Source organism: Lampetra planeri, chromosome 2, assembly GCF_965212315.1.
Source record: "Lampetra planeri chromosome 2, kcLamPlan1.2.h2, whole genome shotgun sequence".
In the NCBI taxonomy this organism is placed as follows: domain Eukaryota; kingdom Metazoa; phylum Chordata; class Hyperoartia; order Petromyzontiformes; family Petromyzontidae; genus Lampetra; species Lampetra planeri.
In genome coordinates this window covers 7751806-7766884 of record NC_136108.1, presented here as the reverse complement: position 1 = coordinate 7766884, position 15079 = coordinate 7751806, and the positions used below count along the sequence as shown (strand labels likewise).

The window sequence follows — 15079 nt, the reverse complement described above, 5'->3', positions numbered from 1 at the left end:
TAAAATTTTATTATTAAAATTTTATTATTAACATTTTATTATGTTTTATTTTTATTATTTTATTACTTCCCTTCTACGTGACTTTACCGAAAGAACCAAGAAGAAGGTAAGTGATGGTTTCTAATGCTGGCGAATTCAGTTGAACACTGCATTCCGGAAACTTCATTTGACATATATAATTAAGATTTGTAATGTTCACATTGGTGCCATGTAAGGTCCTTGCATGTTTATTTTTTTTAGAAAGGGGAGACGGTGAAAAAAATGCGCGAGGAGGTACGGTCGGTATGGAAACTTTTTCTTATTAATTTTTTGAAATTTGTACCCATATACAATAACTTCCATTTGCACCACTCACTTCTTCATAAAAGGGAGGACACTCTGGTTATTAATAGTGAACTGACCTACCCCAAACTCTCGCACGCAGAAGCCAATTCCTGTGTCGTCTCTCCAGATTTACCGATTAGCGAACAGCCAAATCCCTGGGGCGCCTGTGCCGATTCACTGTTGTACGTTGATGAAAATTCCAACATTATTTTAGGTGTCATTGAACACAAATAGCAAAATTAAAAAGTGCTGTCGATAAAATTTACTCCTAGGGAATGTTTAAATGAAGCAGGGCGGAATGAGTTTGAACCATAGGCCGCTGTGGGAGGTTTGTCCGCTGCTAAATGAAGCAGCACTGCTCTTCTAGCCATGCTGTCTGTGGAATATTCTGGACGGACTCTCTGAGCTCTGGCGTTTTCCTTTAACCTTGCTTGACAAGGGCATGGCCCAAATGTAAAGGATGGGTAAACTGGGTACAAGGAGGTGGCATGGCTTTCTTGGTAATGATCAAGCGTGCTTTTTCTCTGAGGGCAGTAACCAGCAAGTCCTTCTCAAGTGATCCAAAACATGAAGTTACAGGCAACACATAAATATTTTCTAACTCTATTTCAAGATGTATTTACACTCATTATGCAAATTATATTCAATTTTCATGTTACCTGCAGTTACATTGTTTTATTAATTGAATACAATTGATTTGACGTTTGCAAATCTTGTGAAGTTTGCTTTCATATTTGCTGCATTCAGCCAAGCTTTTAACTTTGTTGTTTAATTGTTTGTCCGTCTTTAATGTTACAATATGACAAGAAAAACACAATTGTGGACCTCATCTCAGCACTCTTAGCTGATTACAAAAAAAAACATAGCTCATGTATATCGGAAAACACAATTAACTAAAAACATCAATCTGTTACAAGTAAAATAAAGCAAAGCTCTACTCACACCGCGTGCGGCCACTGAAAACGTGTGTGGCGACGAAACTGCTTGAGGGTTGCGTGTTGAGCTCGGGTCTTAAGGGTGCCGTCTAACGAGAGCTCCGTGTCTCACTGGGCAGAGCGGGGCACGGATCAACATCTCCGAGGGTTCGTGTCCCGAGCGAATCGTCACCATCACCGGCCCCACTGACGCCATCTTCAAGGCCTTCGCGATGATCGCAGAGAAGTTTGAAGAAGTACGAAACGTTTCCTCCGCCCTTGCATTTCTTCCGCACCCTCCGATTAGCACCGTTAGCTACGTACGTGTGTGAAAGTTCGAAACAACACTCTTCGAAAGGATTTCCATGGGAATTTGAAACTCGTACTTGCTTGCTTTAGCCACCCCCATTGGGTTAGCCTTGATAATTTTAATAGGATCCAAAAGGAATGTTTTTTTATTGCATCGGCATTTTTGTTGAATTTTATATTTCCAAGTGCCTGTAAGAATGATTGTCATTTATTTTTTCAAGTATTTATTTCAACCACAACAGCACTATTGTTTATTGGGTTTACCAAAGCATCGACTGGTAATTTGCACCTTGGTGTTGAATACAAGGCCCCCTCATTTAGATGGTGTATACTTACCAACAATGTCTGGTAACCCACCAGACTTTGTTTAATAAGCCAGACTCTGCTGATAAGATCCAAAAGGTCGAAATCGGTCCCGAGTTTTCGTACTTAAATACATTCTGCTGGATAATATTGGTCTGAAAAGCCAGGAGGCCTATTGACTAAAGCATAATTTTAATAAAACTAGATTCGAAGCTTTCGTGACTGCAGGGAATAATTATTTGGTTCTTTCAGTAAAGTCACGTAGAAATAAATTAAATAATAATAGAATACGACGTTTCGATTGCAACACAAGCAACCATCATCAGGTACATTCATTTGTACATTCATTTGTACCTGATGATGGTTGCTTGTGTTGCAATCGAAACGTCGTATGCTATTATTATTTAATTAAATTTCTTTCTACGTGACTTTACCGAAAGAACCATAATTTTATTATTATGCGAACATGCAGAATGGAGTCGTCCTTATGTTTTCTTTTACCGATAAAAGCACTGGGTAGGTGAGTAAGATGCCGCCTTCTCGCTGTGCACACCCACACTGGCAGGACATTAACAGCTCCATGACAAACAGCACAGTGACCAGCAAGCCGCCCGTCACCCTGCGTCTCGTGGTGCCGGCCAGCCAGTGCGGCTCGCTCATCGGCAAGGGTGGCTCCAAGATCCGTGAAATCCGAGAGGTGAGGGACTGCTCCGTAACTCGAGGGGGAAACAAAACTCGACCCACAGTTGCTTATCCTCGTTTTTACGTGCCTGCTAACGGTGCGCTTCAGAGATGTGCACCGACATCGGCTGACCAAACGTGCAATTAGTGGCCAAGCGCCAATGGTGGAAATACCACATTTCCATGTCCGAGGCCAAGTCTGTCCATCGAAGATCGTTGTTGACTTCGCACAGAGTGGTTGAATTGATTTCCTACAGGAATTTGACCTCAGCAACCTTCCGAAATGTGAGTCATGCACTCTACCCACACCATCATATGATCAAGTTATATAGAGCGTTTGCAATTTAATAAATAAAAAAGCTATGCATTTGTTCATTAAGTATTTATTTGAAAGAAGAGATGAGTCAATACAATGCCTGTTGGGCTTTAATGTCATTAAAATTAGTTTCATACATTTTGAAGAGCGCTTTGTGTAATTTGAAACTGGTTTAAGTGTACGCGGTGTCGTCATCCTCGGGAGTGAATTCACTTTCAAATTGCAGAAGCGGTATCATAATTTTTACTTGCATTTCGCGCAGACAATGTTAGGGAGACTGCAAAAAAAAAATCTTTACGAATGGTGACAACGATGACGGTGATTAGAATGTTCTTGGCGTGCTTGACTAACGGCCTTAATTGCGTTCAAGAATATCAGTTAAATTCATGCTGTGGAGAGAAATGCAATAAATTACATTTCTGCCAATGGGCTTTCATCATCTTGGATAAGAGCGACATAATTAGTTTTTCACGCTGGGCCCTGATAAAGGCCTATCGAATTAAATATTGACGACATAGTTTTCTTACAGAGATGTAATATTTTGCATGAAAAAAGCTGAGAGGTTAACTAAACAGGATACAAATTTTACGTAAATTCCCTCAAACTAAGTATGCAAAGGCAAAATGGAATTATCAATTGATATTTGGAAGGAACTTTTTTTACGTCGAAGATTACATCCCACTGGATAAAGGTGCCTGTGACAGTTTTCCACAGTTGTATAGACGACTCCCAGGACAATGTGGTATGGGCTACAATTAAGTTGTAGAATTCAATCTGTGTTGGACAATGTCTTTAAAGAATCATTAAGCAATGGGCCAAACGTTGAAAATAGAACGAGGACTCGGGTGAAACTTTCCTCGATTTACAGTAATTTAAGCTGTCTCGTTGTATTTGCCCCAATATATATTCATTAAAAAAATAAATATTACTTCAGTTCTTCTGGATGAATGCCTCCCCATGCATTATTTCATCATACTTCGTTATGCTAGTCAGTAATGGTTGGGGTGAAAGTGGAGTGCTTAAGATCGATTTTCCATCTTCTTCCTTCGTATGGCTGATGTAGATGCAGTGCAACAACTACACTTTCACAATCCAGTGCAGGAGTGTATCGCTGTAATGTCTCCTTTGTATTTCTGGATCGGGCATTGGCTTTGCCGTTGGCCTGATCTACTACATCAATGTGAATGTGTTTTCATTATGTTCGCGAGATACCGATTCGCCATGTCCAGGGGTCTGAGGTCCTCAGGTTTAAGGTGGTGACGTGTCCTAGCGGTAGCACGTTAGTCCCCATTGCAAAGGTTCACGGTTCGAATCCAGCGGCCGCACTGATTCCTCCTGCATGTGTATTAACTGTGACAATACACAACGTCCACTTGACAGCGGATGCTAAAAGATTCCCTGATATCGCTCGTAAGAATAGGCCATTATGTATCGGCATCAATTGAAAAATCATCCGCAAATTACTCGATTGGGATTATATGTAGCAATCATCACCCAGTACTGGCAGGTCACTTAAAAAATAAACTGTCATGGTGTCGAGGGTTCTCGCCTGGTTAAACAAAATAAACTTGGACATAAACTTGAAGGTTCTAGCAACCACATTACTATTCCATGAAATGAATAGTATGCAAATAAATTATTAATTTACCCATAAAAACTTATGAACGTTTATTATTTGACACATCAGTTGCATTTTCTTACTTATGTATGCTTGGTAACTGTGGTGGACCGCTTGAGCTTTACTACACTTTAATTGTCCATCTTATTCCGTCGTGTTGATGTTGATCCTGAGCTGTGTTTCTAGTCGACAGGGGCACAGGTGCAGGTTGCCGGCGACCTGCTGCCAAACTCCACGGAGCGAGCCGTCACAATTTCTGGCACGCCTGAAGCAATCATCCAATGTGTGCGGCAAATCTGTGTGGTCATGCTGGAGGTAATGGCCGTGGCAGCGAGTTACCCGCACTCTCGGAATGAAAGGCTGACGTCTGTGGTAGAATTGTAATTTTTATTCTAAGACTTTTAGGACCGATGCTGCAATTGCACTCTTAAGATGATTTAATAATCTGTCGGCGTCGTGCGAGGTTACCCGTGCAATATTTGTGAAGTAATCGCTGTCTGACCGACATGAAGTGAATGAGAAAATTCCCATGACCGTAACAATGTTTAGCCAGGTTCCACTTTAATAATTGTAGTCAATCATTTTTATAGCCATTAAAACATTGGTGAGGTATTGTTTTTACGTCCATTTTCCCATGTGAGATCATAAAATGTCCTCACAAGATTGTGTCTTCCCTGCATCTTTTTTTTGTTGCAATAGAAAACTCCTTCAAAGGACTCCTCACTTGCCCCTTTGTCCTTGTCCTTTCACCCCACTCCCTCTTCCCCAAACCACTGCACCCCACCTCAAACCCCACCACCCCCACTCCCCTTTCTCTCCACACCCCATGTTGTTCCTGTGCCACCCTCACCCCTGACCCACCCTGCACACGTACTGCCCTCTTTGCCCTGCTCAGTCCCCACCTAAAGGTGCCACCATCCCGTACCGGCCCAAGCCGGCCGCTTCCGCCCCGGTGATTTTCGCTGGTGGGCAGGTAAGGCCGGATGGCCTCGCTGCTCACGCGGGCAACCCTGCCGTCTTACCGCACCACCCGCCAGCCCTCACAGTTAGTTCCCAATGCCTTCATTTTTTACTCGTTGTTTTTTTGAAATGTCATTGACTTTGTTAAAGCTTTATTATTTGTCTGTTTTTGATATATGTGTTTTTCAAAAATTAATGGTCTGCTGCTCGTATAAATTAACAGAAAAAAAGTTTAAAATTAAATAAAATGTGTAAGTAAATGTGTAACGACGGCATAGAGGGTTTTGTAAACTTGTATGGAGACAAACAAGTTCACACCATTTCTACTAAAATGGCAGTAATGTTTTGAGCAAACGGATTACATCACCCTCTCTACCTGTAGACATGTAAGATAATGAATGTAAAATATTGATCATGTTTCGTTTTTATTGTTGGTCTGTTTTATTTTGAGTAGCAAAGAGTGAATTATTTAAATTGCCAATAAGTTAATTGTTTTAAGTACGCATGTGCTTGTTTCAAGTAAGACGTTTCGTTTCCAAAAAAATGCTTTAAAATGTCATGGATATGTAAAAGGTAAAAGTTATTTGTTTTCATGCTCATAAGAAACAGCTAAAATGTGAACGTTTGCTTCATGCACGAGACTTGCCGCTCACGTGCACATGAGAAGTCTGTGCAGATCTGATTCTGTGGTATGGATTACGGCCATATCCATTAGTCTGGTTTTAATGTGGGTGCACTGTTTAATATCATGCGAGGTTTGATACTATAATCTTCTCAGTTTTGGTCTCTGCGTTAATGTTTTCCAGGCGTACACCATTCAGGGACAATATGCCATTCCTCACCCAGATGTGAGTCCTTCCTGATGACATTTCACAGATCATTTGTATCAGCCAGTGGCAGCCACCTGTGACGTATGCATTTGCTGTCCATGCAGCATTTGGCGTTTGATTGAACTGTTTGCAGTTAATTTATGAATTTGTTGCAAGCCAATTGTAATCTATATTTTTGTTATTGATTAAAAAAGTTTTGACCGAATAAGTAAAAGAGAGTATTGTCAGTTTGTCTGGTAGTTATTGTTGTTTGCCAGAATTTTACATCCGATGTTACATAGTAGATGCTGAAGTTTAGTTTTTTAGCACAAGGAAATAATCACCAATCTGATATATTTTTTTAAAGAGCGTCTTTTATTATACATCACATAAACAGCTGTTGTGATTCATAGCTTTGTTGGTTTTGTAATTGTTGTATTGTTATGACTTTACAAATGTATAAATATATAAACGTCAGCCCAAGATACTGAAAGGCTGTGCAGGCTTTCTCTTGTTACATTGTGTTTTTTTTAAGCGTAATTACGCTTTGCGTCAAGCTCATTGTTTGGTGTTAATAGTACTATAAGGGAGACGTAACTTATTGGGAGTTTCTTACTCTCAAGTCTTTTTAACAATTTGTCTGAAGTATACAAATGTTCATTCAGGTGTTTCATTGTGATGATGGTACAGAATGTGAAATGTCTGTGGAGTTGTTTTTTTTACGGTATATCGGTTTATGAATTATGCAAATAGTTATTTTAATGTGCAAATCACTTCTGTATTTTGAGCTGCACAAAAGAAATGAAATACTTTTTCTTATTGTACTCTTAAAAACGTACTTTTCGTTTCGTTTCACATCAGGATTCGTGCTTAGGGATAGATATTTATGGGTGTGCACCATGGCTCTCCAGCATGCAAAAGGCATACGATTCTTTTGGAGCTGCTTCTGCCCATTACATGCATCATACAATGCAAAACCCGGTACATGATTTCATTTTTACTGTTACCAGTACTCCAACCCGCTACCCAGCACTAACTTTTGAAGTACTGCATGGCAATAAACTTCCAAAGCGCTATTTTAGATACAAAAAAACTGTCTAACAGTCATATTAGCCAATGTCCTCTCTCACACCAATACAATTTCATAAAGCAAGTGCTGTACATGTCGGTGTGGTTTCTTGTTTTGTTTACCTTCTACAAAATAATGTTATGGAATGCACAGCAGATGTTGAAAAATCTTAATATCTGCTGTGGTCCAGCTACTGTCTTTACGGTGGTATGTCCTTGTAAGGTACTGCTGGGTAATATCACTTTTAGACAGTTTAACGTTGAGTTGTTGTGTCCTAGTCCAGTTTTATTTCTCCAACCTTTGCTACATATTGACATCCCCAAATCATTGATTCCAACCTATCGATACTACAACCTAATTCAACCTCCCTTTTCCTCCCCACCGTGATAACACCGTTAATCCTTTTTTTTAATTCCAGTTTGCACTGTTTCTGTAATCTTCTTCCGTTTGATTTGTTAGCTCTAATCTCCCCCTCCCCGACCCATCTCTCCCTCCCTCTTTCACTCCGTGTCCCCCTCCTCTGCACTCCCCCTGCCTCCCAACATCCTTCACCCGACACCCCCCCCCTCACCTGACCCTATCCTGCCCTGCACTGTGCTCCCACCATCCACCCCCATCCTGCCCTCACACAACCCTGCACCCCACACCCGACACTCCACCCCGTCCCTCCCTGCAGTTGACCAAGCTCCATCAGCTGGCTATGCAGCATACCCCTTTTACCCCCCTCGGACAGACTACCCCTGGTTTCCCCGGTACGTACCTACCCACCTTAAGGCTCCCCAGGGACAACAATTATGTTGTCGTCTCAACGTCCTGTGTAGCCTCTACCTGATTGGGCAAAACAGTTATGTTTTCCAAACAGAACCAAAAAAAAACAATTGTAAAAATAAATAAATCCACTCATAAATCTTTTCCCTGGATTAGTCAACTGTGCATGCCCCTGCTTCAGTTGGCGGAGGGGAGATTATTATGAAGGTGAGTATGTTTCCTCCCCTGGCTTCCGCATTTGTGTTACTAACTTCTTCCTGCATCTGTTACATCCAAACCATTTCCCTAAGATGTTAACCCCAAAAAACCTCTTTTGCGTTTGTTTTATTCCGTTGCAGCCCTTCAATCTGCTTCTTTTTGGCACTTCTCTTTACATTATACTTAAACAATCTCATTGGTAGGGATGGGTTAGGTCCAAAAAACAGGTGTATATTTTCAGATCAATACGACATTTACATTACAGAAACTACATTTAAGGTTGCAAATGCCATCGTTCACTGTGAGCATTTTCTTAAAGTGCCATGCAAATGTTTTATGCAAGCAAATGAGGGCTATGTTATTCTGAAACCTAAAACAGTGTCCCGTGATATCAGGTACGTGGGAGAGAATGCAGATTAATATCACTCGCCTCTGCAGGAAAACCCAGCAATGGTGGTTATTACCATTTTTTTGCTAAAATATATGGTTATGAGAAATGAAAACCGGTTTTACACAGTTACTTCATGAATTTTGAGAGGATTTATCCACACTTTTCTGTACTGCCTTGTGAGAGCTTCTATTTCACTTCAACCTTCGTGTTATGTATGGTACGTCTTGATATCTTCAAATCTTCAGGCTCCATCCTCTGTTGGCTCAGTGATTCTTGCACTAATATTTTCACGTGGAAACAATTTCACATGTCTTGAAAATAATTGTATTCTCATACATTGGTCGGGGATTTATAATTGCAATTTTTGGCAGATTTGTTATAGGTTCCAAACTCTTTGGCATACAATAAATATAAAACTTACTTGATCAACTTATCATCAACACATTGAGTTTGGATAGTTTCTACGGTTGAACACCTCCAGTCATTGTATGGCCACCGCAGTACAGTGTTAACATTCACAACCAAAAATATTCTTCTGGTGTGGCTACAACAAGAAATACAAGACGTGCATTGTCTTTTTTTAATTAACTATGTTGTAAGATCTGTATTGAATTTTCTATTCTAAAATTGTCACTTGTGCTGTCGCCCAGCAGGTCTGGACAATGCTCAGACAACCTCACATGAAATTACCATTCCCAATGATGTAAGTGTCACAAGTGTCAACTGTAAATGTCTTTGTCAGTTCACTGCACGCCTGCACACAATTTATCTACCAGGGAAATATGAATAGTGCACGAGCTTCAGAAGAGATTTGTTTTTGGTTGGGTTCGTAATCAATCCAAAAATCAATTATTAATCCTCATATTGGCTGCAAAAATGTATGTTAGGTACACAAGTTATTTAAAATCCATTGTGTTTTTGTAACAAGGTGGGAAATGCTTTCCATTGATAAAATATCAATTTGATTGAGGAAGATGTTCAAATGGAAAAATAAATATGAAATTAAAAGCTCCATGATTTACGTGTATTGTACTGAGCAGATGGCGTTCTGCACAGTGCACTCTTATTAACTCAATCCCTACTTCCCCTGCAGCTGGTAGGATGCATAATCGGAAGACAAGGCAGTAAAATCAACGAGATCAGACAGATGTCTGGAGCGCAGATCAAGATCGCCAATGCGGTAGAAGGCTCGGCAGAACGACAGATCACCATCATAGGATCGCCAGCCAACATCAGCCTGGCACAGTACCTCATCAATGCAAGGTAGGCCTCGCAAGGCCTACAGCCTAGCCTGCCCTGCACCTCGTCCTGGCCCACTGCAGCTCTTGTCCAGACAATGACTCCAGCTCGATCGGAGGGTGCTCAAAACAAAGAACTCCACCACGCTGTCAGTGTGGGGAGCCGTTTGCAGCCATTCGTGACGCATGTCTTGTATTGTCGTTGCTTAAGCCCCGTGGGTGAACAGTTGGCATTGTGCGTGTTTGGTACTGCATATGAATAGTGCTCGTTAAAGAGTCTGCATTCGCCTAAGAGAAGGGGAATGAAAGGCTGACGTTTGTGTGATCACGCAGACATATACCAAGACTGTGGAATGCTTGTTATAATACTATATTTTAAAACAGCTATTAAAATGATTGTTTTCAAAATGGGCCCAGTTTAAAATGTCACCCGTCATTGGAAGAGCTTCACAAACTGACTGGAGTACGTGTTGATGCTGTTTGCAAAATTGGTCTGATTTTCTTCTTAGCTTAATCGCAGTGGTGTTGTGTATTTAACATTCCATTAAGTAACAATCGTTACATTGTCATAAATACTGAATTCTATGTAAATCAATAACCAATGTTCTTTAACCTCAGTAGCACTTAACACATGGAGATGTGGCTGTGTTACACAGGATATATATATTGCATTTAAAATAAACGTGTTAAACATACACAGTGTAAAACGTTTATAATAAACTGTATTAACCAATTACAAAAATATACGTGTAGGAGGATTGAGCTTTATTGAGAGGCTGATCATGAAACTAAATTGACAATTGTAAATATTTCATAATTGACAGTTATGTTATCATTGCTTAAAGGGACATAATTGTTTTATTTTCCTGGAAAACTGGAGTTATATGATGCTTGCAAGCTTTAGTATGCTTCTTGGAGATAGTATAGATTATAAGGAGTAACAATTTTTAAGAAATATTTTACATTTCTTTTGTACCATTAGAATCTTAAATACTTCCTGTTAACGTTTGTTTTAGTCTACTGAATTGGTGTGTGTATGTATGTACATTGAACTTAATTCGCACCGTACGTAGCCAACCGTGCTAATTGGAGGTGCGAGGAAGGACAACAAACTGAAAAAAAAAAGCAGTTCTCAAGAAATTCATTTTCAATCAACATTTAAAAGTGCATAGCTCCAGTGGCTTCCTAATATCGGAAGGAAGAGCATTCCAGACGGCTGCAGAAGCGCATCTGAAAGTGCGCGATGTGGTGACCGTGTGGGCACTTGTTGATGTATGCATCAGCAGTTTGAATTGATCTTTGGTGTTTAGAGATGTCCCTCTTTAGTCTGAAGCATACTGATTAGAAGGCCTCCAAAGCATGATTGCCAAACTTCAAAATATGCTTATAGTTTTGGATTATTTTTTAGATTATTTCTCATTGTTTCCATGAATAATAACTCTTCTTTGTTTGTTATTTCATTTGGCTGCATCGCACCTTTTTTGTTTTTGTAATGTTTCTTCATCAGTTCATGGGATGCCCTTTTGTTGTTTCTATTCTTTAACACATTCCATGTTCCCTTCTTCCTCCCCCTGCCTCCCACCCCTGCCCTTTAACTTCCCCATCCATGTACTGCCCTTGTGTTTGCCTACTTAACCCCTCCGTGAATGTTTTGACCCTGTCCCCCCCGTTGACCCTGCCACCCCCTTACCCTTAATTTCCCTAACCCCCCCCCCCCGTCCCATGCTACCCCCTTCCCTCGGCCTTCCCCATCCCCATCCCTCTCTCCGTTTGCAGCCTGGATATGGCTAAAGCCGCCAACCAGTCTGCCTCCGGCCAGAACCCCGTTGACCTGAACCTCCCTCAGCCCGCCTCCTCCTCCACCACCACCCCACTAGCCTCCGCCCCCACCCCCCTGGCTGCAGCGGCGGCTGTGACCCCCCACCACCACCCTGCTCCTCCTCCCACCTACGCCGTGCCTGTCTCCGTCTCCAGCCTGCTTGGCCTCAAGGCCGTCCCGCTGCTGGCCTTAAATGCGGCGGCGGCTGCTGCCGCTGCCACCCCCCGGGGCCTCGCTGGCGGGCCTGGCTGGCCTGACCGCTTACACGGCCAAAATGCCGTCCGCAGCCGCATCTGCCACCGGGGGCAAGAAAGGCGAGCGCCAGAAGTTTGCTCCGTATTGACCAGATGGGAGCAAAATGATGATGATGATGCTGGCTTGAGGCTGCTCGTCCTCATGATCTGAAGCAACCAGGGCCCAAGATAATTATAAAAAAATAAGCATTCACTTTGAGATTATAGGTAACTGGCAGTTTGGACATTTGCATGTCACAGTGAGCATTGTAACAAAAAATGTTGAAATTACTATTAATAATTGGTAATTAATATTGAAGAACTAAATAAAAAATTAAGTCTAAATTTGATTGTTGTTCAATGCTACCCCGTCTCCAAAGGTATAACAGTCGAAAAGGCAATGCCAGCCACCTCCACACAAAAAAAACGAATCAAAAATGTAATCCAAGGTGTCAATTTGTTATTTTTTTATTTGATAAAATGTAATGTAGGGATCAAACCTCAATGTTATTTTCATGTAACAAACCAAAACCTCATTTACAAATTTTTCTTCAAAGGTTACACCTTTCGGTTTTATGTCAAAACTGCAAGTATGTAATTTGTAGAAATACAGAATATGGTGATAGAAAAACCTGCAAGGCACAATGCAAAACAACCTTCATTGTCGACATTAAACCCTCACTGTTATCCAGTTTATATATTTTTTGGTAGTTAATACTTCGTTGGAAAGTGTAAAATTGCCAGTGCTTTTTTGTTTATCATTGTGTTATTTATAACATTCATTGTTATACTTTTGTCATGTCTTCCACTGTTTTGGATGTGCTGCCTCTGCTGCGTATATTCTGTGTGTTTGGCTTCTCGGAAGCTCTATAATTGTTCGATCGTCGATGCCGTCGGTGTGGATTTGGACAGACTCTACCACATGCGCGCACACCAAGCACATGCCATACAAAACTTACAATACACCTTTGGGTTAACGTCTATTCAGCGCTATGTAAAGCTAGCCTTTATGCAAACTATCAAGTGAGAACAATCTTGTCCTTGTACAAGATACGTGGCTGGTGAACATCGGATTACTGCCGTAAAGGAAACGTTAAGTGTGGAGGAAATCACGATTTGGGTTGATGAAAATCTGCCAAAACGCTAAGTTTCAAATGTAATTATAATTTTTCTGTTGAGATTAAAGTGAGCGAAAAAATATGAAAAAAAGTTTCGAGAGGTATTAAAACTGCAATAAGAACAAAATGTTTCTTACGGTTTTTAATCGACCCCGCCAGAAGTGAGTTTTTGCTGTCTGACAGTTTCGCCTCCTATTGACGCACACCCACAAGTTTAACCAGTCCTGTTGCATGGATTACTAATGCGTAATTGATATGAAAACATTTTTTTACCTACTGTATGTAGTAATTGCATAACTGGACATTTGTATATGAGCATGATGCGAATAGATTTAGATGGAAAATTAATTAAAAGCACTGCAAAGTTGCGTATTGTACATATAGATTTTTTTTTTAGATTGTGAAGCAGGCTAACATACTGGCCTGTGATTTTAGATCTGGGTTATTTCTTTTCCCTAACCATTGCTGTGGGAGTTGCTCATGTACACACCCAGGTATGTTAAAGTGGAGGTATTGGTCTACGTATGGTGAAAAACTACCGAAAGTATTTATAAGTATGGTGGCTTTCCACCGAAGCGGCTGTTCTGCGCGCGCCATCGTCAGTATTAATATTCAGCTTCTGTAATGTTCGCTTTGCCTTTTGTTAACTGTGATGGCAATGCACTACACGCAATGAGCTTTTTTTTTGCCGAGACGACGGTCCGTTTCTGCTGAGAACACGCGAAGGTACGATCGCCGATGCTGTTGCTTGGGGCTTGTGTTTTCGTACCGATTTTGCGAAAACCATTCATCGTTGCCCCCCCCTCCTCCTCCCCTACCCTCTCCGTGTTTTGCCACTGCTGCAAACCTGCGATGTCGCCGCTACAGCCGCTGTAATATTGAACACATAATCTGTACGTTCATATACGATAACCTTGTAACACTTTTTTTTAAAAAATACCTCGCCATTCAGCGTGTTGTAGCCGTATCGTAAAAAAAAGACAACGGCAGCAGCCACCCGCGGTGTGTGCGCGTTGCCACATTCAGTCAGGGTTCCGCATTGGCATACTGCGGTCACATTCTACTCTGGCGACGTGTATTGCTCTTTATATGCCCCCTCCGGTTCCTCTGCGTTTTTCTTTCAGGCTCACTTCAGAAGTGTCTGGAATGGGAACATTGTAGTAGCGAGCAGCATCTTCCGAGTCGCGCGACCATCCCGTGTTACATTGTACGTGGAAAGCTGCAGCTCTGCAAGAACAGAATCACTTTGTTTGTGCCGTTCTTTGCTCATCTGCGCTGCCCTGTTTATATCAACAGTTAAATTAAAACAAGAAATCCATGAATATTTACGGGAGGCTTGTGACCTGTATTTGTCAAGACATTAAATTTGGCTTTTAATTCCACGGGCATACAGGCTGTCATATTTTATAAGGTATTGAGATATAAATGCTTAGTCTAAAAATATTTTATTTAATGTTTTTTGTTTGTTATACTGCCATTGCGACATGTATTTGAACTATTAGTGACATTGCTTAACTGTGGCTGTTATGAATTATTATCAACTGTTCACTTTTGTAAAATAAAGTAAATTAACTTTACAGAATACTCTACATCTGTCTGTTTATAGTGTGTATGTTACTTTACATATTTGTTATTAAAATACGACACTTAATGAAATGTACCATTTAGATGAGATGTAGCAGGAACTTTATTATCTTGGTAATGTTTTTTAATACAAACCATTTTGTGCTGAACAAAACATTTCCACCGACTCGGATTCATGTATGTGAATGTGATTCGTGCAGTATTCACAGTACTGTTGCCATTTTAATTCAAATTGATCCTCCAGGTGCTACATCTCTGATATTAATGCATTAGACAATACATTTCTCTCGGATTTCAAGTACAGAACTCCCTTTTGTGTTCACATTCAAATGAAAACATGTCTCACTCCATCCGCCTATCGGCTTTCCAGACTAATATCCTCGCATTATTTGTTTATACAAACGAACTCGAGCAGTTTCGACCTGGC

The 15079-nt window shown here is 40.9% G+C and overlaps 1 protein-coding gene across 13 annotated transcripts in view; it reads left to right on the top strand.

The window, feature by feature from the left end:
• LOC144726439 (poly(rC)-binding protein 3-like) overlaps positions 1-14645 on the top strand; it is a 96855-nt gene extending 82210 nt beyond the window's left edge. For 2 of the 13 annotated variants that reach the window (XM_078605211.1, XM_078605170.1), the window contains exons 4-14: positions 241-282; positions 1379-1495; positions 2416-2547; positions 4652-4780; positions 5361-5510; positions 6232-6273; positions 7096-7215; positions 7980-8055; positions 9311-9363; positions 9754-9923; positions 11675-14645. In XM_078605211.1, coding sequence (XP_078461337.1) covers positions 241-282; positions 1379-1495; positions 2416-2547; positions 4652-4780; positions 5361-5510; positions 6232-6273; positions 7096-7215; positions 7980-8055; positions 9311-9363; positions 9754-9923; positions 11675-12122 — 1479 coding nt within the window. In that variant the 3' untranslated portion in view covers positions 12123-14645. The remainder of the gene's footprint in view (positions 1-240; positions 283-1378; positions 1496-2415; positions 2548-4651; positions 4781-5360; positions 5511-6231; positions 6274-7095; positions 7216-7979; positions 8056-9310; positions 9364-9753; positions 9924-11674) is intronic. The other 11 variants (XM_078605180.1, XM_078605229.1, XM_078605161.1 and 8 more) reach the window with 11 other exon arrangements.
• The last annotated feature ends 434 nt before the right edge of the window (positions 14646-15079 follow it).